Genomic DNA, 21222 nt, shown 5'->3' on the forward strand with positions numbered 1-21222 from the left:
CCAGCAGAGGCAAAATTGAGGTCACTGAATAGAAACTAGACTTTTACTTTGCAGCATTATGTCTGGTGTAATGCTGAGTTCAAAGATTTATTACTTAATGTTGGTAGGTTTCAGGGAGACTGTTGTATGATTTATTTACTGCCAGAACTAAATGGTCAAGCTTTTAAAGTGAATGCTATTATTCCCAAAATAAGTTATCACTTTAAAAATATTTTAGGCTGATTTGACTCTGCATTTTAAAGTACTGGTGTGTTAATCCATGACTTTGGTCATCACATAGAAGGACTGTGGCACAAGGCCAAAGTAATGTTATAATCTCTACTCAGTAATAGTTTCTGTTCAGCTGGGATATGTATATATATGTATACATGATTTTCTTCCCAATTTAAAAATGCCACTCTGACCTCTACCCATGTTCCATTTCCATGAAAATCATGGATAATTACTAAAATATGAGTTTTTGAAGGCCAATTCCATCAGAACCTTGTTTTGTTCAAACTCTGAAGATTTTAGTCCAGTTTCTCTTCTTTTTTTTAATTTAACTCATTTTCCTGTTTCTTTTGATATTGCTAATCTTTTGATATTACTTCTTGATTCTTCATATGGAGACCAGTGAACTAGTGTGGATATCAAAAAACCCCTCCCTAATAGAAATGCCAGAGTGTTTCTTGTTGTAACTAATGGAATTACCTACAGAATATATTCAGCGAGAAAGAAGGATGAATATACAAGAGGAAAGGCAATGAGAAATCCTATCATCTTGATCTGAGCACACAGTAACCTTGGGCATTGATATGCAACCCAAGCGTACTTGCATTCCTGTATGGACAGAATGCATGCAGTGAAGGGAACATCATGTTGCATATTGTGCTTAAAAAGACCTAGTGAATTGCATTACTTAATTTCCTGTGAATTCTCTAAATCAAAGGAATGGTGTTGGAAGCTGTCCTTGAAGAAGCTTTCCGGTTGTAGTAGTGTCAGGCCAACATGTGGCCCAGGTGGCTGTTTTTGTTTTTCATTGAGTTTCCTAAGCCAGCCTTGGGCTTAGCCAGTGAGTCCTCCGTGCTATAATTAGAGGCACAGATGAGATTCAGACAGTGGATATAAACACTTCATACACATGTTTCAGTGGCTTCTGCATCTGCTCTACAGTTAATGAATATTGCTATGAAGAATTGGCTAACACTTAATCCTTTGTGTTTAAAGAACAACAATGATTGGTACTTCATTTATCATCCCAAGTTTGTGCCATGTTTTCCTTAATAGAATTATTTTTTTTTTACAACATGTTTTAAGATATCTTTGACCTTGAGAGTCAACACTGGTATGAAGCGGGCTTGGAAGAGGGAAGTAGGAAGGAAGGAAGCCATTAATTCCTAGTTGGGCTTGACTACAGGTAAAGTGGGTATATATTAGAGTTTGAGAATTACATAGGCATGGGAGAGTGAGAAGAGATAGATGGATATGTGATGTACACAGTATGGAGCCTGTTCCCTGGTTGCCTCAGGGTGCAGGCATGATTCAGAGAACCTCCCATCTTCAATTATTCATGTATAATAGGCTAGGTGACATTTACTCCTCGGAACACTTGAGAAGATCATCTGTGACTTTGCTGCTTGCCTCACCTCAACTTTCCAATCACAAATTCCTGGTGTTTTTCCTGGACTCATGTCTTCCAAATTTATTCATTTCTCTCCACCCACCACTGCTGCTTCCGATAATATCTTTCTAACCAGTCTCACTGCCTCCAGTTTTACCTTCTCCAGTCCATTCTCTACACTGCAGTTCAACCTGCCTTTCTGTAATCTAATATGCCCATTTGCTGGTTCAAACCCTTGAAAGATGCCTCATTGCTCTCAGGATATAGTCCAAGTTCTCTATCAGGATCTGTGAGACTTCAACTTTCATGACCATCTCCCATCCTACCTGTGTTTCCTGAATGTTCCCTGTTCTCTTTTGCTTCTGGACTTCACTTTACTTGGGATGTACATTCACTGTTGTCTAAATTTCCAGATCATCTTACACCCTCAGCCAAGTCTGAGCTGGTGGACCTACAGGGAACTCCAGAGCATCTTGCTTTTTTCACAGCATGTGTGGAGATGGTTCTACTTCTCAGGTTAGTCCTCCTTTGGACAATATATGTCTTGAGAGCCAAGATGTTATTGCTCATAGGTTCTCAGCTCCTAATGCCTGGTCAGTAAAGCAGGGACTAAATCAATAACTGTTGTATAAATTAATGAGTCAGGTAACTGTGCTTGGGGAAATGCTTCTACTTAACCTAACAGTTGTATTGTTTTACTTCCTGTTTTTTTCCTTCTGTCTTAAAATGTGTATGTATATATATATATATATATATATATATATATATATATATATATATATATAAATTGTTTATATATATATATATATATATATATATATATATATATATATATATAAATGTAATATAATTATTTACAGAGAGAAAAGGAGAAGGATAGAGAGTTAGAAACATTGATAGGAGAGAAGCATCAATCAGCTGCCTCCTGCACACCCCCTACTGGGGATGTGCCTGCAACCAAGGTACATGCCCTTGACTGGAATCGAACTTGTGACCGACACTTCAGTCTGCAGGCTGGTGCTCTATCCACTGAGCCACACCAGTTAGGGCATCCTTCTGTATGGCATGAAATATTCTATGTAAAAAAGATAGATTTTAAAATCGCATGAATGAGTCTTTGACCACATTGACCACAGTTTATCCTTTTTATTCCCTTAGTGTTTCAATGATTCAAATCTGGGTTTCCTGGGGTTCAGCATCTCCCCAGACCATTTTGCTCCTTGATAGAACTGGATTGTAATAGCTGTCATTTAAAAAACTAGAGAAGGTCATGGGATAATTCATTAACGTGCTAATTTCTCTTTATAAAATGGAAATTTCCTAGTAAAAGGATAGGACAAAAGGGAAAACCCAGAGTAGAGGGAGGTTTAGGCTTAGACCAAAGCTTGACTGTGGAAGTGTCAGGTTTCATTTCTCTTTCTCATCAGGCAGAGCCAAGGGCTCAGTGGCATCACTGCCCTCTGCCTTGGGTCTTGCCATTTGAGTTTTAAAATTTGTGAAGAATAAGAGAGGCCTTATATTTAGCTATCTGCCCATTGTGATAAGAGGGCCCCTGAAGGCCACTGCTCTGAAGTCATCTTAGAGACTCCTAGAAATATTTGGGTTCAACAAGTGGTCAATGAATGCCTACTATGTTCATGCTCTGAGCAATTGTGGCTCAGAGAACTTAAATCCCTTAACTAGAAAATTCTAAAACTTGGACTGGAATATAGGTCTTCTTTCTGTTTATCCTTTATTCCAGTTTGATATTCTTCACCTGTTATCCATTTCATTTATGGTGGAACAGGATGATAAAGTCAGGGGGACCTGGTTCTGATCTGGGGTAGACTTACACTGTGACCTTGGGTAGGTTAAACTTCTGTGCTCTAATTTCTCTGTCTTGAAAATTGAGAGAAGACTTGGTTAATAAGATTGTTATGAAATTTAAATTAAATTATGTATAACCCTGGCTGGGTAGCTCAGTTGGATGAAGCATTGACCCTATACCAAAAGATTTCAGGTTCGGTTCCCAGTCAGGGCACATATCTAAGTTGCAGGTTTGAGACCAGGTCAAGGAAGGTACAGGAGGCAACCAATCGATGTTTCTCTCTCCCTCTTTCTCTTTTCCTCTCTCTCTAAGATCAATAAAAACATATTTTTGAGTGAGAATTAAAAATTAGATTATGTATATAAAGTCCCTGGTACACTGCTTGACACCATCATAGATACGCTTTTCTCCTGTTTGGAATGCCTGAAATCCACATTATTTAGCCATTTAAGTTCAGGCTCCCATTTAAAATGGGGGTTTCCCACAAAGCTTTGTGGTAATATTGTATCATTTGCTCCAACTGTGTATTCTAGTGATTTATTTGGACACCTGGACCATCAGAGGGAGGAGGACATTTGTCTGTCTACACATATAGGCCAAGCCCTTAGAGCTTGTTTTTCTGTTTTCTACATAGATTAAAAACTGGAATTATACTTGTGACATTTAGTTTACAGAGAGAATAGAAACCTCTTAGCCATGTGCAGAGAAACAGAATTTTATTACTGAGAGATTATTTTCATTATTTGAAGAAGTTTACAAAGGATACTGTGCTTACTTCACATTTTAGCGTAGAGTTAAAATTCTGTGTACATTTAAAAATGAAAAAAATAGAAGAGTGCTATTGAATGACAGATTCCCGAATAAAATTTGCATATTCAAACATGGGGTAAGTGTTATCCACATGATGCTGCTGCATGAGTATGATTTGGTTGAATACTGGGAAGTATTTAAAGATAAGCAGTTAAAACCATTCTCCTTATGGAAAAACAATCCTAGCAAACGTTTGAAATGTTACAACCCTCACAATGAAAAATGGCTGACTGAAGGCCAATTAGCTGCACTGCAATGCAGCTGGTGAACATTTGCTTACTATTTTCTTCCCCGTTGTGGCTCTTCCTGGTTCTCACTGGAAATCTGCCTCCAGATTTTTCTGTCGCTTGACTCTTCTTTGGAAATCAGTAGGCCTTCGTCTTTGCTCCGTATGGAATTCTCATTAAGTTTTCTGGTGCAAAGACTTAATCTAGAAATTAATATACTGATTTTTCTAAGAGTTTTGTAACAAGTTAAATAGCATAAGAGATGGACATAAAAATGTACAGATTTTGTTCTTGGTGTTATTTGTTTAATTAATATGACAAATATTTTTTTCATGATTTTTTTTTTATTGGAGGTTTGCTTTCTATCTTTATGCTGAATATATGGCTTTCCTCTAAAGAAGTTCATTGGTAACTCACTATGATTCTGTGTGCTATAGAGAAGAATTCAGTGTGACTCTATCTTGAGCACCATCCAATGAAATTTAGTTACTTCATACTCATCACCAACCTTATGGTGTAATTTCCAAGAAATGTTTATAATTAGGTTGAACCAAGTGAAGTGGTTGATCTTGACCCCCTCTCCCCCCCCTTTTTTTTAACCTACAAAATGACAGGTTTCTTTTGGATTTTGTTTAGTATTAAAGATCCAATCCATTAATTTCTTTCCTTATGCTAAATTACTTTCTCCAATGCCCATAGTATGTTCCATATATGTTAGACACTTAATATTTAGTTAGTATTTGTTGCTGGGATAATGGGCCTACTGATTAAATAGGATTTAAAACACTTTCTTCCATTGCTACCCACACCATGCCATGAACATGAAGTATCACGAGGCTGAAATGGCCGACAGGAGATTTAATGTCCTCATTGTCCAGGAATTTTATAGTATATTAAGGGAGGACAAATGGTAGGTCAAGGAGGTCAAGAATTTGGTAAGGCGTTTGAAAAGTAAACAGTTGAAAAGGTTAAAAGTGTATCTGTCCTGATCTTGGGCGGTCTTGGCCAGTAAACTCAGCCACCCTTTGAAATGGTGTTTCTATTCCTTACTGGGTGGTGAGGGTAGTGTATTTTGCATGATGGATGGGAGTGCTCATTAGCCACCCCCAGACAGTCTCAGTTTCTGATGCATGTAAATCATGGGTAGGAACAAGAACACAGATTGCTCTATTCCCAGCTGAAGATGAGTTTAAAGGACCTGAAAAGACTAATGCTAGAGAAGAGGAAGGTCTTAAAATAGAGATTCCCAGATGGCCTGGGACATGGTGCAGAGTTCAGGTGTTCAGAATTTAAGACTGGCCTTTTCCATAATAACCTACAGGTGTGACACACTAGATTCTAGCTGCTGACAAAAATGCAGAACCTACGCTCTTTTTTTGCATATTGAAAAAAGTTGATTGCAATGGAAATTCTGGATCTCTCCCCTAATTCTCATGTCCATCACCATTACTAACTGTTGTTACTTTGTTCTGCTCCTGCATGGACAAAGCTGCTCACTGATGTAGGACCTTGTTTAATCTTTACATTTTAAAAAAATGCCTGTATATGTATGATAAGAAGTCCACTGTGCTTTTTTGTTTCCACTTCACATTTTCTAGAACATTGCTATCATCAGTAGTAAACTTTTCCTGGGGGTGTTGTCTTTTTGGCCACTGCATTGTAAAGCAGGAAGGTCAATGCAGTGGAAAATATACATAAAACCAAATTGGTATATTCCCATGAAGACTATAAATGTCAGTTGTGGTCACTACAATTTAAGTGCCTGATGACTATAAATGGCACTGACATTCCAAGTGAGGAGAAGTCCCTGAGACCCAAAAAAGGTTGTATGGATGAACTGATGATGAATTATGGTCATATGTAGGAGGGGATGAGATGCCATTCTAAGCTAGCAAAAGTATTAGCACAGAGCATGAGGTAATACTGCACATTGTGAGTTTGGGGAAGTACAGGAAGACCAGAATGGCCAAGATGGGGGTTAAAGAACCACCTAGAAAAAGAGACCTGGTCTGCATTCTTTCATCTGATCATTGATAAAGAATACATTATTTGGATTAAAGTGCTGGTCTAGAATCTTAATTTTGCAGTAGTATACAACTGGATTACTTCACACTCTTAGAACAGTTTTAATAGCTAACATTTTCTAATATATTCTATATGCCAAGCATATAATAGGTGCTTTACATGAGTTGACTCACAGAAAACCCACCACTATGGGCCCCCATTTTATAAATAAGGCCACAGAGGCAGAGTTAAGTGTCTTTTCAAGGTCAAGGAGAGGTTAAGTGACAAAGGCGTTAAATCCAAGCCCGTGATTCCAGAGTTAGGGCTCTTCCCAAGAGGTTGTCATAAAAACCCAAGGAAATAATGGAGTGTGGTGACCAAGATCTCTAATGCCTGGAACTTTCACTTACAAGCTTTGGGAAGGTAATACACCCTGTGCCTTTGTTTCTTCTCTGGATGCTAACAGGGGTCCTATATCATGGAGTGAAATAACAAGACTGCAGATCTTACTCTGCAGGGGTTGGCTGCTATGAGAGCTTGGGAGACATCTCAGACCTAATCTTCCTGCATGAAAAAGAAACAATGAAGGCTCAGAGAGAGTAAATGGTTTGTTCAAGTACAAAGTTGGGATTAGGATAAAGTGCTCTTGTCTGTAAAAAACAAGGGCCCTTTTCTCCACAGCAGGCAACCTGCTAAATCAAAATGTGTGGTCACACCAAATGGCCTAAGGTTTGCTTTTGAAATAACTAAGGGGAAAAAAAGCATTTTAAAATAAATTCCACTGCTTTGGGATGGAGAAATCCTGGTAGAACTTAATGTCGTATAATATGAAGATATGAGTTTTTGTGTAGTGGCAGATTTTGTTTTGTTTCTAAGTAGACAACTGGAGTATTCAGAATTAGTTCCTAATTCTTCTCTGTTGTATTTTTAATGTGTCTTCCTACATTACAATAAAGATGAGTGTTGACTTTCAAATACGAATTGTTACACATTGCTAATCCCAGGCCATCTTTTGTACCTGTATTTATCCAACAACATACAAGCAGGCTTGATATTTATCCGTGATCTCATGATCCTTTTCTGGGAGCCCCTGATTTCAGAGACACCAAGAAATCAGAGTCAAGAGTTAGGGCAGACCCTCTGCTGCCTGATACCCCTACTCATCCAGTGGCAGGAGGGGGGTGGGGTGAGTGTGACTTCTCAGAGGGAAAGAAGAGAAGCCCTGATCTCCTTAGATGCCCAATAATTCCCAAGCAGAGATGAAAATATTAGGGGCTGCCCTAGTAAATGTCCGGGCTGGGACACCAGTGTATACTCTGGCATGGCATATCTGGGACCTCCCTCCCCTCCATACCACCCTCCCCAACATCTTCCTCCCCTACCTCCAACTAATTTTTTTTTCTAGTCTATTATGAGTTTATTTTCCTCTTAACCCCTGTCAGATTGCTACTTGGCAATAAATTACTTTTAGTAGTTTCTCTGTGAACTTAAAGTGATACACGCAGCATTTCCTTTCAGTGTCATTATTCAGACACTTTGCTAAATCATTGCCTCTTAGAGATCTATATTAATTTTTTTTAATCTTTCTATACTTGAAGATTCTTTGTATTTTAAAACCTGCTAGTTTTGTAATCTGGATAAATTAAAAAGGCAAAGTATATATTTGCATGGTGTTACCCAGTTCATTAGTCAAATATTTACTGAATTTCTCCAAGAGTTCCTGACACTGTGGATTGCAGTGATCTGGACAGTCAGACTTCTTCTCTGGGGATCCTTGGGGTGAGTTCTCAGGGGAGGGCAGTGGATGTTATCAAACAAAGTCTTTTGGGACATAGTAGAGAGTTTGGCTTGAGTTAGAACCCAATGGAAACTGCTATGGAAACATGCTGGTGACATGATCTGATGATGTGAGCATTAGTGTTGGTGGATCATGTCTTGCAAAGGTAGGAAAGGAGGGATAATAAGGGCAGGAGGGAAAGCACTTAGGCCCAACGTGTTTAATTCCATCTCTTTGTTAGAAAAGATAGAAATTTTGAGGCAGGCAGGATAATTCTGCCTGTTCCAAACCATGAATCTGAAAACATCTCCCTAGACAGCATTATATTAACAAAAAACACCATTACCAATGCCAGAAATTCTTACTTTTCATTTAAATGCATTAAAGCCCTGTAGATTGCATTCCAGGGTGTTGATGAACATACTCATAGCATAAACATAATCTAGAATTTCCCTCTGAGTTCTACAAAATGTCCCAGCAAATGCAACTTGCTTTCTGAGATGAGTGTAATGAGTTTTACAAGAGGGTGAGTGAAGAAGGCCTGGAGTAGAGGAAGATGTTAATGCCCTGTTCTGCCTTCAGACCATAGTGGAGAGTCAGAATGTTCCTGTTGCTGTCATGGATGAAGTGATACCTTTGAGCTAGAAGAGTTTGGAAAAAGAATTCTAGAGAAATTTATAGGTATTAATCAAGTAGCAGTACATTCAGAAAGAGAATGATGAAAGGAACAGCTATGGGTAGCATATTTGATCTATTTTAGCCAAAAGGCAAAGCTATTATATTTTCAAAAGGGAACAGATATTAGCTTTTAAGTTGCTGTATTCAAGAACTATTCCCGTTGTAAGCAAGTTTTATTTTGCTTAATGTATCTCCTTTTATAGAAACCATACCTTTCCCTTCACTGGCCCCTGTAAGCCTTAAGTTAGGTTATGACCGCAATTTATATGACAAAAGGTTTGCAAATGCAAAATTTAGGGAGAGTAATTTCTTTAATGCATAGAGCTTTGGAAAATACAACCTAGATTATAGGAGGAAATTCAATTGATGTTTTTGAAAGAAGAAAGATCTACCAAGTCACCTGTTCATTGCTCAGAGCACATTCTCTTTCCTGGTTCCGGAAGACTTATCATATATATATATATATATATATATATATATATATATATATATATATATATATATATTTATATATATACACACACACACACATACACTGCTTCTTATTTCTACTTGGTTGTGCTTTTTTAAAACATTACAATTCATCATTGTTAAATTATTAGTTTGTATTTACTCAACCTTTTGTAGAGCTAATCTCTGTGGTAAGAATGTGCTTCTTTCATGTTTTAAAAAAATATATCTTTAGGATTAAATGTTTTTCTTGAATTCCAAGTATTATCTTCAAGCATAAAATTTCCACAGTTCCAATGTTCACCATCAGGCGCAACACCAAAACACTTCCTTTGTCCTTGATTAGTTCACATAATAGAAATGCAATAGTAGGGTGGGTATCAGGGCTGGTATGAAATGGGTAATGTCCTAGTGATATCATTACATGATTTCTTTCTGTTTTTCTATTTTGCTGTTGCATCTTCCTGTTCCAGTGGACTCTGCTTTTTTAAAAAATAATTTTTTGTTGATTTCAGAGAGGAAGGGAGAAGGAGAGAGATAGAAACATCAATGATGAGAGAAAATCATTGATAGACTGCCTTTTGCACTACTTGGGATCAAGCCCGCAACCCAGACATGTGCCCTGACCAGGAATTGAACCATAACTTCCTGCTTCATAGGTCAGTGCTCAACCACTGAGCCACTTTGGCTGGGCAGGACTCTGCTTTTTAATATAGTATGGCTGATAACAACTTCTAGGGTTATAATTCAAAGTGAGAGAGCATTTTTCCCTACCATGGAACAACATTGGCCATTTAACTGTCCTTCACTATCTGCCCAGTCAATCCCTGTACAGTAAAGATGGACTCGTGTTGATAGATTGAGGGCAGACAGAGCTCCCTGTTGGGGGTGATGGTGAATTTTCTCTTACCCAACCATGATTCAGCTTAGAGATGGAATGGATTCAGGGGCAGGGGCAAGCACAGCATTCAATGAATGCTTTAGCCTCTCCTTTGTTCAAGTTTTGATTTAGAAGAATTCTGGCTGTCTGTGAGGTACTCTGTCACTGCCACTTATATTTTCTCAGCTGTCTTGGGTTCAGAGATAACTACTGGTGCTATGATTACCTCTACTCCCATGAAATAGCCTTCCAGGGTGGTTCCAAGGAAACCTCCTCCCAATGCAAGGAAAGTAGAAGAGATGTAGGAGAGTAATACTCTTAGGAAGCATGGCAGGTAATAAAATTGAGTTCTTATTTGGAGATTAAGAGGATCACACTGAACAGGCAGAGTCAGAAGTCGCACAACCAGCAGTTGTGTGAAGTAATCCAGCTGTGATTTGGTGACATAAATGTGTGTGTGTATGTGTGTGTGTGTGTGTGTGTGTGTGTGTGTATGCAGATATATTTGTATATGTATTTATATATGTATCTATGTGCATATACAAATATATTTTTTTCTTCTTACAGGAAATTGTATGTGTATTTATAATTTCAGTGCAGTAGGAGAAGGAGGAAGTTGGCTAGGAACTCTGTCTCTTCCACTTGACCTTAACTTTAACTTTCTTGGATCTTGGTTTGTGGTTGTATAGTGGTCTGTAGTTGTGGTAGAGAGTTGGTAACTTTCTGCATTGAGGAGAGTATAAATGTGGGAGTGGAGAGGGATCTTGAAGATGACCTTCTCCACCATCCCTCTCCTTTAATCAGAAGTGCCAGGATTGTTGCTGAAAAGTCTTGAGTAGCTTTTTCCTGGCTTCCCAGCTCACCAGAGAGTAAATGATCTGAGCTACCAATTTCAGTTTCTCCTTTTAAGTGCCTTCTTAACAATATTTGCTGCCTGTGTATTCTCTATGGCAGGAAAACTTGTTTGTTATAATCTGCTTTACCAAGTAGGGATGTTTAGATATTTTTTGATTCCCTTATATAGGATTTTGTCCTTACTAAATGGGATAGGAAACATAATTAGATCCTAGGATTATTTTGTATTACACAAGATTAAGATATAAAATATATAGATCACTCTTTCACATTTTTAGGTTTAATGCTTACATATAAAATGAGGAAAATGAAAAACCTTTCAAGAATGATTTATTATTCATAATTTCCATTAATTTAGATTGATCATCTCTGAGATTATGGTAGACACATTTTGTATAAAAGCCCTGAAATCAATGACTGGCTGTAGGGTACAAAGGTGTGTAACTGTATGACTTTAGACTGGGGTTGAGCCATGAAGCCACAAAAATTCAAAGGACATTACTGCCTGTCCTACCATTATGTTCTCTATTGGAAGGTGAACTTGTTTCCTATATTTTTTTTCAGTCTTTAAGACCCCACAATAAAGTAGCCTTTATTGCCAAGGTAGCTTGATCATGGCATTGGTTCTCACACACTATCAGTGTCTGGCATATGGGACTTGGAATGAATGATTGACTGAATCAGAAAAGGCCATAATGAGTGTATTGACACCGGAGGCTCTTGATGCCAGAAAATGAACACATGGATTTGAAGTTGCCCCATATCATGCTGAGACAGCACTGTACTTCAAAAAGATCTCTTTTTGCCTTTCCTTGTGCATCTGATTTAAGCAAAGAATGGTCTTCCTCTGGTTTTCGAGCCACATCAGCCCTTCAGAATTTTGGAAGAAAATGATTGGCACAAATTATGGTGATGCTGTTATTAGCATTAGACTGTATTTGGTATGACTTACAGTACCTTTTGGCCTGTCTATGGTCTGATCCTCTCATTACTCTGCTCAGAGACCCAGCTGTGAAGCACCATTTGTCAGCAGCAGCAGCACCTGTCTTTGTGTCAGCTGACATCTGTGTTAACTCTGGTGGAACTTCCTGAAGGCCCATAGGTGGGTGTTAGGCTGGGGGAGCAGCCTCTGCCTTGCTACCTTTAGTGAAATATTGCCTGGACTTTTCAATGTGAAATGACTTCTGATGGTGTGCCAAGTGCTTGCTTTTCCACAATTGGGGAGAGCCTTTTATAACTTATTGCTGCTAATCCTTCTTTTCCACTCATAATAATGCTGCCATGCACTGAGACTTGAGTAAATGTTCATATGATAGCATCAGGGTGGAATTTTCTGCTTAATTTTGCAGAAAATGGTGTTGAAGTATCTGCTGAGTTAAATATGACTCCACCCTCACCTCCTTCAATTCATGTCCTTCCTGGAACACTAGAATGTGATCTTATTTGGAAATAGAGGGATTATAACAGATGTATTATAATTATGTAGACGAAGGTACAGTGGAGTAGAGTGGGTCCTTAACTCAGTATGGCTGGCATTCTTGTAAAAAGAGAACAGAGGTACACAGAGGGAAGATTGGCCATGTGATGACTGAGACAGAGATTGGAGTTATGCTGCCATAAACCATAAACCAAGGAATGCCAAGGATTGATGCCAACCACCAGGAGCTTGAAGAGGGGCCTGCTGAAGAATCTTCTAGAGCCAGCAGGGAAGGCATAGCCTCTAGGAATAATGCAGAAAAGACTGGTTGTAATTGAGATTATTGTCTTAGTATACCTTATTTTTTCACCAAGAAAGAAGGAGTGATAGTAGAATGTGGAATGATCATTGATCAACTCAAGTTGTTTCTATTTAATCATTTCTCCTTTTACCCATTGACTTCTAAGCTATCGCTACTGAAATTATTAGATAGCCTTCAGGGTTGTGTGCATTTCAGCCATGGACTTGCATTTTACATCACATTTTGCTTGTGTGGTTTGGGAATGGGATGTCCCCTTTTGCCCTGTCTGACTTGAGGCTGAAGCTCTTACATACATGCCCTAGAGGGAACATGAACAGTCTGCATATCAGGAAGGAAGGGAAGGCCCAAGTCCCATGTCCGTGCTGTTCTAGTCAAGGCCCCTCCAGCTTCTGCAGAGCAGACCTTTGCAGCTGGTGTGTGTTCAGAACCTAAAGCCCTGGTCTGCTCTGTGAACATGTGCAGTGTGTGCTGGTTGGCGTTCCCAGTACCAGCCACACAGCCCTGCCTGGAGGTAATACAATACCAAAATACCGGGAGAGATAGTTCCCTTGCATTCCATTTCTTTAACCCCTAGCTCTGCCCACCCAAGGGATGCTGGGGGGTGGTAAATGGCCCTCAAGGAATCGCTGACCCAGCAGTGGGCTTATTCTATTTTCCCTCCTGGAAGAATGCTGTGTACTTTGTCCATCTGCTCCAGCCGCAGCCCTCAGGATCTGATTTCTTCTGGAAACAACATGCGTTAGAAGTTTGAAAGTTGAGAGCCACCAGTGGTCAAAGCCACCACCCTGTCATTGCAGCATTATTCACAATAGCAATAGCAAACAGGTGGAAACACCCCAAGTGCCCATCAGTAGGTGAATGAATAAACAAAGCGTAGTATTCACACACAATGGAATATTATTTAGCCATAAAAAGGAATGAAGCACTGATATGGGCTAAACCTTGGGTGAACCCTAAAACATTATGGTAACTGAAAAAAACCAGATGCAAAAGAACTATTCCATGATTCCACTCATGGAAATGTCTAGAATAAACTAATTTATAGAAACAGAAAGCAGATTAGAGGTTATCAGAAGCTAGGGAGGGAGGATTGGGGTGTTATCACTTCATGGGTACAGAATTTCTGTATCAAGTAATTTTGGAAATCATAGTGATGGTTGTACAATATTGTGAATGTAAATAATGCCACTGAATTCAATACTTAAAAAATAGTTCAAATGGTAACTTTTGTTTTATATGTTTTTAAAATAATGAAGAAAGCCAGCACTCTGCATCAGGTCTTCTGTTTGAGTAGGGACTGCATCTCTCAGCAATGAGGCAAATGCTGAAAAGTATTCTTGGCTTTTCTCAGGCGGCACATAAGCCCATTAGAAGGCAGCCACTTAGGGCCATGATCGGCAAACTGTGGCTTGCGAGACACATGTGGTTCTTTGGCCCCTTGAGTGTGGCTCTTCCACAAAATACCATGACCTGGGCAAGTCTATTTTGAAGAAGTGGCATTAGAAGAAGTTTAAGTCTAAAAAATGTGTCTCTCAAAAGAAATTTCAATCATTGTACTGTTGATATTTGGCTCTGTTGACTAATAAGTTTGCTGACTTAGGGGAAAGGAGTTATCTTCTTCCCACCCCGATTCCCCAGTTACAGGAGCATGTATCCTGCCCAGTGACCCCGAAGTCACTTGATACCGTGTTTCCCCGAAAATAAGACATCCTCCGAAAATAAAACCTAGCGCATGGAAAGATAAGACATCCCCTGAAAATAAGACCTAGCACAACTTTGGGAGAAAAAATTCATATAAGACACTGTCTTATTTTCGGGGAAACCGGGCAGGTGCTTTGGGAAACTGTAGTAGAGGTTCCAAGTAGAACATAAAATTCATTGGAAGGAAAAAAAAGAAAAAAAGAAAAAACACAACAACCCCAAAACAGAATTCTAACAGTTTTTTATATCACTTCCTTTCTTACTCTTGTCATTCTTAGCCCATACACCAATCATTACCAGGAGAAAACAAAGAATAAAAGCAAAAGCCTAGGATACCATCTTCTATTTTTTGCTCTCAATAAAGTAAGGCAGAGGGCTCAAGGTTCTATTTCTATTCGTTTCACTCTATTGCAAGGTCTCCGACTCTGGGGATTCATCTATTAAATCTCTTCCTGTTGTCCTGAAAGAGCTAATGTGCTTTCACAATATGTGTTGAGTATTTTTCCTAAAAACTAATACACCTCTGGGTCAAAGATTAAGTCAGATCATCCTTTGTGATAACGAATATTCCTCTTCTGCATGTATAGACATTTGAACTTGCAATCAGAGAAGGTAAGAAAGTAACTCATAAGATAACAATCAGGAAAACAACAGTGGATTCAACAAAAGATATGACCTGCCATTCTCTTGATCTAATTCTGAGATATTGAAAACGATTCTCTTTCCATTGGTGTGGACACTTAATATTAAATCAGGCACTCATGGTGCTCCAACAGCAGCTTGCAAACAGGATATTGGAGAGAAAGAGGAAATAAGTGCCCAAGCCCTCCACATGGGATAACATGCCTGTTTGTGGGTTTCATATGAGAAGTCTGAAGCTGAAGTCCACAGGAATGAGTTCAGTGCAAATAATCTGGAATTGATATAAGGAATCAATTTTCAAGTGGTTTCTTGGACTCTTAAGAATGTTAGAAATCATAAGACCCATTGATTCATTTTTTTTGGTCAGGTATTGACTGATATTTTCTATTCCACTCTTTATATTCTTTGTGTTGTCAGTAAATCTGCCTGTCTTATGTAAAGTATCTTCATTTGCAGAATCAGTCTGGGCACTGAAAATGAGAGAAGAGAAGAGACTTATTTCACATATGGGAATTTTTTTAATTAAAAGAGACTTAAAATCCCTCTCTAATAGGATCCCCATTTAATGAACATTCTCTTTCTCTTCAAACATTGGGAAAACATTGGGAAAACATGGCCCACTCTAACGGAAACCCAAAAGGATGCGGGATTGGAATAGAAGACTAACACATTATTCTGCCAGCATTCCTGGGTTAGTCATGTGTCTCAAGTGACCAAAATGATTGATCCACCACTAATTTCTCATACTGTGATTCAGAATCATATGCCTGGGTTAACTTGTTACAGATAACATTTGCCATCTTCAAGTGTGTTAGTTATTTTTCTCTTTCTTTGATATTTATTTGTATCTGATACCTAAATTTTCAATTGCCCTCATTTGGGCCTTTTAGTCTCTAATAGGGAGGAAATTAATAAAGTACAAAATGTTGCTTTACCAAATTCAACAGGCACATTTCTGATAAGCTAATGACCCTGAATGGCCAATAAATAAACTTTCCTGGAGGTAAAGCAGTTAGACAGAGAGCATAACTGCCCACCTTGCTTATATCTGATGAATTTCTGCTGGATATATAAGGTTTGTATAATGTAATTTATATGCACATAGAATACTGTGTGCCTACAATAGTAAAGCAGCAATTAGTGTTTTAAATTTCATTTCTGTCTCCTGGTACAAATCGAACTATGACAAATGGGTCAATATTAAACAATTGCAAGGGGGAGGGGGCTGTCACTGGCATTGCACATAATTGAATTCTTTACTAGCCATCAATTATTTCTTACCCATAATAACTTCCAACAAACCTACAAGGTGGGTTTTAGTAGAGGAAGTAGATAATTGTTTGTTGTTTGTTTTTATTCCTGTTTTATAGATAAAAACAATGAAGCTTAGAGAGTTTGACAAGTTTTCTCCTGACCACTTTGTTTAAAAGTAGTAAATGTGGAACTTAAAGTCATGTGAGTCTGATAGTGTAATGGACATTCTCATCTGTCAACGTGGCCAATTATTTAATCAAATAATATTTGAAGTTGAGAAATGTAGGCAGTCCCTTCCTAATGTAATAGCTGGTCTTACAAGAACATTTTCATACTGTAGATTTCTGATTTTGGCTTTTGGAAGCCTAATATCACCCTTTTCTTTTCCTCTGAGCTCCTCCTGTAACATTTAATCTGTAAGAAACTCTCCCCCACACACACACACAATATTCGCACCTTTTTCTTGTCCATTGAACTCCCTGGAGTGTTGGTTATGTTTCCAGAAACAAGGCTAAAGAACAGAGCATGTTAATAATATCTGAAATATGAGCCCCATTATACTAAGATTTATTGAGTATTCCCTAAGTGCACTATCCTAGGTGCTATATCTGGATTATTTTATTTAATGCTCAAAACAGTCCTGTGAGGCAAGAATTGATTTTCCCTACCCTGGTTATAGCTCAGAAAAATAAAGCCTAGAAGGGTTTAATAATTTTCCCAACACTACTAAGTGGCAGATTTAGATGTAAACCCAGCCTCATCACTCCATCAAGCATGTCAAACTTTGTCCCATGGGCCGCATGCAACCCACAACCAATACTCATTAATGATTACTCATTTATTTCAGCCCTATGTATTTCTATGAAAATTAAAGCTTTTGGTGTGTGTTTTTTTTGTTTGTTTTTTTGTTTGTTTGTGTGTTTTTTTTGCAGCCCACATAAACTGAAACCTTGTTTATTTGGCCTGTGTTAGTCTTTGAGCTTGACATGCTTGCTCTAGATCCTCCACTACCCACTGCAGTCGGTCCAAGTCAAAAAGCAAGAGGGCAGCAGACTGAGGTCAGAGGCCAGTTTGACATATTTCTAACTCGGTATTGAGTCCAACATGTCAACCCCTTCCAAAGATCAACCATGGCAAATGATTGGCGACCACAAAGGCAGGCTAGACATAAACTAATGGAGAGTTACTGCCCTGTGGCTCACTCGGAGGGAGGAGGATGTAGAATGGGCAGGGATGATGGGAATAACAGACTTGTTATAACAGAGTCATCCATCACAATGAGCTTCCCAGGTGATATCACCCATGAACTTGGATTGTTTCATTATTCTCAGCATTAGCAAACAAGACCTTGAAGCTCTTTAAATTGCCCACTTGTGCTTTTCAACTCTGTTTTTAGCCTGTAATGTCATGCCACCTAACTGGGGTGTATACCACTGTGTAGGCAATATTGTTGGAAACCAGTGTTTCTCAGCTGCTTGTAAGTTTTAATCATAATTGTGCATTGAAGAGTTCATTGTGATATAACTGGTTGGCCATTATATTCATTTTCCATTGCCACATGACAAATCACCACCAATTTAGCGGCAGCTTAACATGAGATACATTCATTATCTTATTTTCCCTAGGTCAGAAATCGGGGCTGGACTTTTGTTCAAGGTCTTATAAAGGTGCAGTCAAGATGCTCATGGCCAGGGCTGGGCTTTCATCTGGGGCTCAAGTCCTCTTCCGTGCACACATGGGTATTGGCAGAATTCAATACTTTGCAGCTTTAGGACTCATGCTGACTTGCTTCTTTAAGACCAGTGGGACCGAAACCGGTTTGGCTCAGTGGTAGAGCATTTGCCTGCAGACTGAAAGGTCCCGGTTCGATTCCGGTCAAGGGCATGTACCTTAGTTGCGGGCACATCCCCAATAGGGGTGTGCAAGAGGCAGCTGATTGATGATTCTCTCTCATTGATATTTCTAACTCTCTATCCCTCGCTCTTCCTATCTGTAAAAAATCAATAAAATATATTAAAAAAAAAAAAAGACCAGTGAGATGTCCCTCCTTTAGACTCCTGTAAAGGGTTTATCTGTTTAGGTCAGGTCTACCCAGAATAATTTCCCTTTTGACTAAATTCAACTCATTAGGGAATTTAGTGGCATCTGCAAGTTCTAATCGGCAATGGAATTTGTTTCAATTCTGATTCTCTTACCATCATCATATTCTATGGCTTAGTGGCAAGCTGCAGGTCCTGCCCATGCTCAAGGGGAGCAGATTACCATGGGCAGAGGCACTGACTAGCCATTCTGGTCCTTATAAGAAAATACCACAGATACTATCTATAGTGGTTTATAACAACAGAAATGAGATTTCCACATTTCTGGAGGCTGAAAAGTTTGAGATCAAGGTGACTGGTGAGAGCCCACTTCCTAGTTCATAGACTGCCATCTTTTCTGTTTTCTCACATAGGCAGGGAGCTTTTGGGTGGGGGGGGTCTCTTCTACAAATTCATTTCATGAGGGTGCCATACCCATGACCCAATCACCTCCCAAAGGCTAATCACCTCCTAATACGTAACACACGTTGGTGATTAGGTTTTAAAATATGAAATTTGGAGAGACACAAACATTTAGTCTATAGCAGGTACAATGGGCATTATCTTGAATTTCCACTCACCATGGTCATAGCACTTCCATCACTAGGCAGAGAGTATGGTTCATATTTCTGAACTTTCATGTGATTTTAGAGAATATTTAGCAATAATATTACATATTTTCATATTAAAAGTCAGAAGAGTACAAACTGAGCTATCAGCTGAGGTAAGATTATTTAGATCAGGGGTTCTCAACTTCAGCATTACTGATGTTTTGGGCTGGATAATTCTTTGTCGTGTGGGGACTGTCCTGTGCATTGTAAGATGTCTCTAGCTCCTTACCCACTAGTGCTAGGAGCGTACCCTCCCCGTTTGTGATAACTAAAAACGATAGCAGACATTGCCAAATGTCCCATTGCATGGAGGAGCAGCCCTGGTTAAGATTTACTGCATTAAAAAAAAATGACAGAATCCCTTCTTCTTCTTCTTCTTCTTCTTCTTCTTCTTCTTCTTCTTCTTCTTCTTCTTCTTCTTCTTCTTCAAGAAGAACTTAACTAAAGCAGGGAATTTTTTAAAGGTGATAGAGCTTCTTTGGAGCAAGTAGGCTCTTGCTCCTCAGATAATGCCTCATTCTTAGATTTGCATTTGTCCTTTATTGGAAAATGTAGTTTATAGCTGCAAATAAAAAAATCAATACTGTGGATGTGTTTCGCACATGTACTTTCTTAGTCACATGTACGCCAAAATTATATTATGTTATTGTATTTGACTATGTTTTATAATCTTGTCTGAGTTTATAGTCAAGCAAGATTATAATAAGACATTAGTTTTACTCTGACATGGGTCAGGCATTTCCCAAAAGATATTTAATGCATAAGGCAAGAAATCCAATAAACTCCTTTCTTGGTATTATTGGTCCTTTCTTGGAAACAAGCGATGTGGCTGGTATGGGACAGTGAAAGGCATGGTCTAAGTTCTGAAATTACAAAACTCAAAAGCTGCTCATTTCTGTTTTCTCTAGGCAAAGGCAGCTCAAGCATCTCATCCGACGTGAGTTCAAGTACAGATCACACACCCACCCAAGCCCAGAAGAATGTGGCTACCAGTGAAGGTAGGCATCTGGTCTTCATTATCTCTTGCCCTCTCTTCACAGTGCTGGCTATTTTTGGAAGGCAAATAAAATGTGTGAGTCTGAGTTCTGTCCCACCAAGTGGGAGCATATGAAAGTCTTAAAAATGAGAAGGCAAAGGTTTCCCCAAGTTTCTTTTTTGTTGTGCTGCTGTCATTGTCCCTTAAAGTTGTTGCAATGGAATTTAATTATCTCATTTCTAACGCAAATGCTGTTATTTTGTGAAAATATAGTAGGCTAACTTTGAAGAAGCCTTTATGATTATATATATTCGGTATAGAAAATGTTCTGATTGTAAAATCTTTATGCTGAAGTTGAAAGTTGTGCAAGAACTTTCAGAATAGGCATACCTGCATTCAGGATTGTGACAATGGGAAGGTCACAGTCATGTGCTTGGTAGACCTCTTACTAATCAGCAATATTTGATAGTAGGAGAAGAGGTTTGTTTGACTCTTTAGAGAGCAATTGAAAAAATCCTGCCTATCAGGACAGAGATTGGTCACCTTGATATTCTTGATGAAGAATCTGACTATATGTACTTACAATACATGTTGGAATTCAACTGCTTCCCAATAAATACTTGGTTGAGAAGCTTTTGAGTCACTGTTTACTTGTTTGAGTGTGGAAATAATTGTTTCTGTTGTAGTTATTTAGAGGAAAGTTGACCCTAGTATGGAATCAGCTCCTTTTATAATATTTTAATGTTAAACACTGTTAAATGACTTGCTTTCTGAAGAGTACTTTCTAAAGTAATTGTCGACTGATGCCTTTTAATATATCGATGCCTTTTATAATGAAGGACTCTTTGGAAGGTATCCCCTGATTTTCATGATACTGTATAAAGCCCGATTTCCTTAAGAAGATAGCGTGTTATGGAAACAGTCTGTCTTTGTTTTGGAGGCAGAGTTTCTGCTACTTGTGATGTGAGGGAGCGAACTCCTGGCCTGATGTTGGTCATCTCAGCTGTGTGACCGCTCTTGATCTGTGCTATAGTCTATGCATTCATGATGACGCCTTTCCTCCGCTATGTTTATCTTCTCTTCAGGTGTTCTTTGACTTGGTGTGTTTCAAGTAGCCCAGAATTACCTTCTGT

At 38.7% G+C, this 21222-nt stretch overlaps 1 protein-coding gene across 2 annotated transcripts in view; it reads left to right on the forward strand.

Moving 5' to 3' along the window:
- Positions 1-21222, forward strand: part of FBXL7 (F-box and leucine rich repeat protein 7) — a 282611-nt gene that overhangs the window by 65431 nt on the left and 195958 nt on the right. For both annotated transcript variants that reach the window (XM_045571112.1, XM_036409441.2), the window contains exon 2: positions 20022-20111. In XM_045571112.1, the coding sequence (XP_045427068.1) occupies positions 20022-20111 (90 nt within the window). The remainder of the gene's footprint in view (positions 1-20021; positions 20112-21222) is intronic.

The sequence above is a fragment of the Pipistrellus kuhlii genome, unplaced genomic scaffold, assembly GCF_014108245.1.
Source record: "Pipistrellus kuhlii isolate mPipKuh1 unplaced genomic scaffold, mPipKuh1.p scaffold_m20_p_4, whole genome shotgun sequence".
Lineage (NCBI taxonomy): Eukaryota > Metazoa > Chordata > Mammalia > Chiroptera > Vespertilionidae > Pipistrellus > Pipistrellus kuhlii.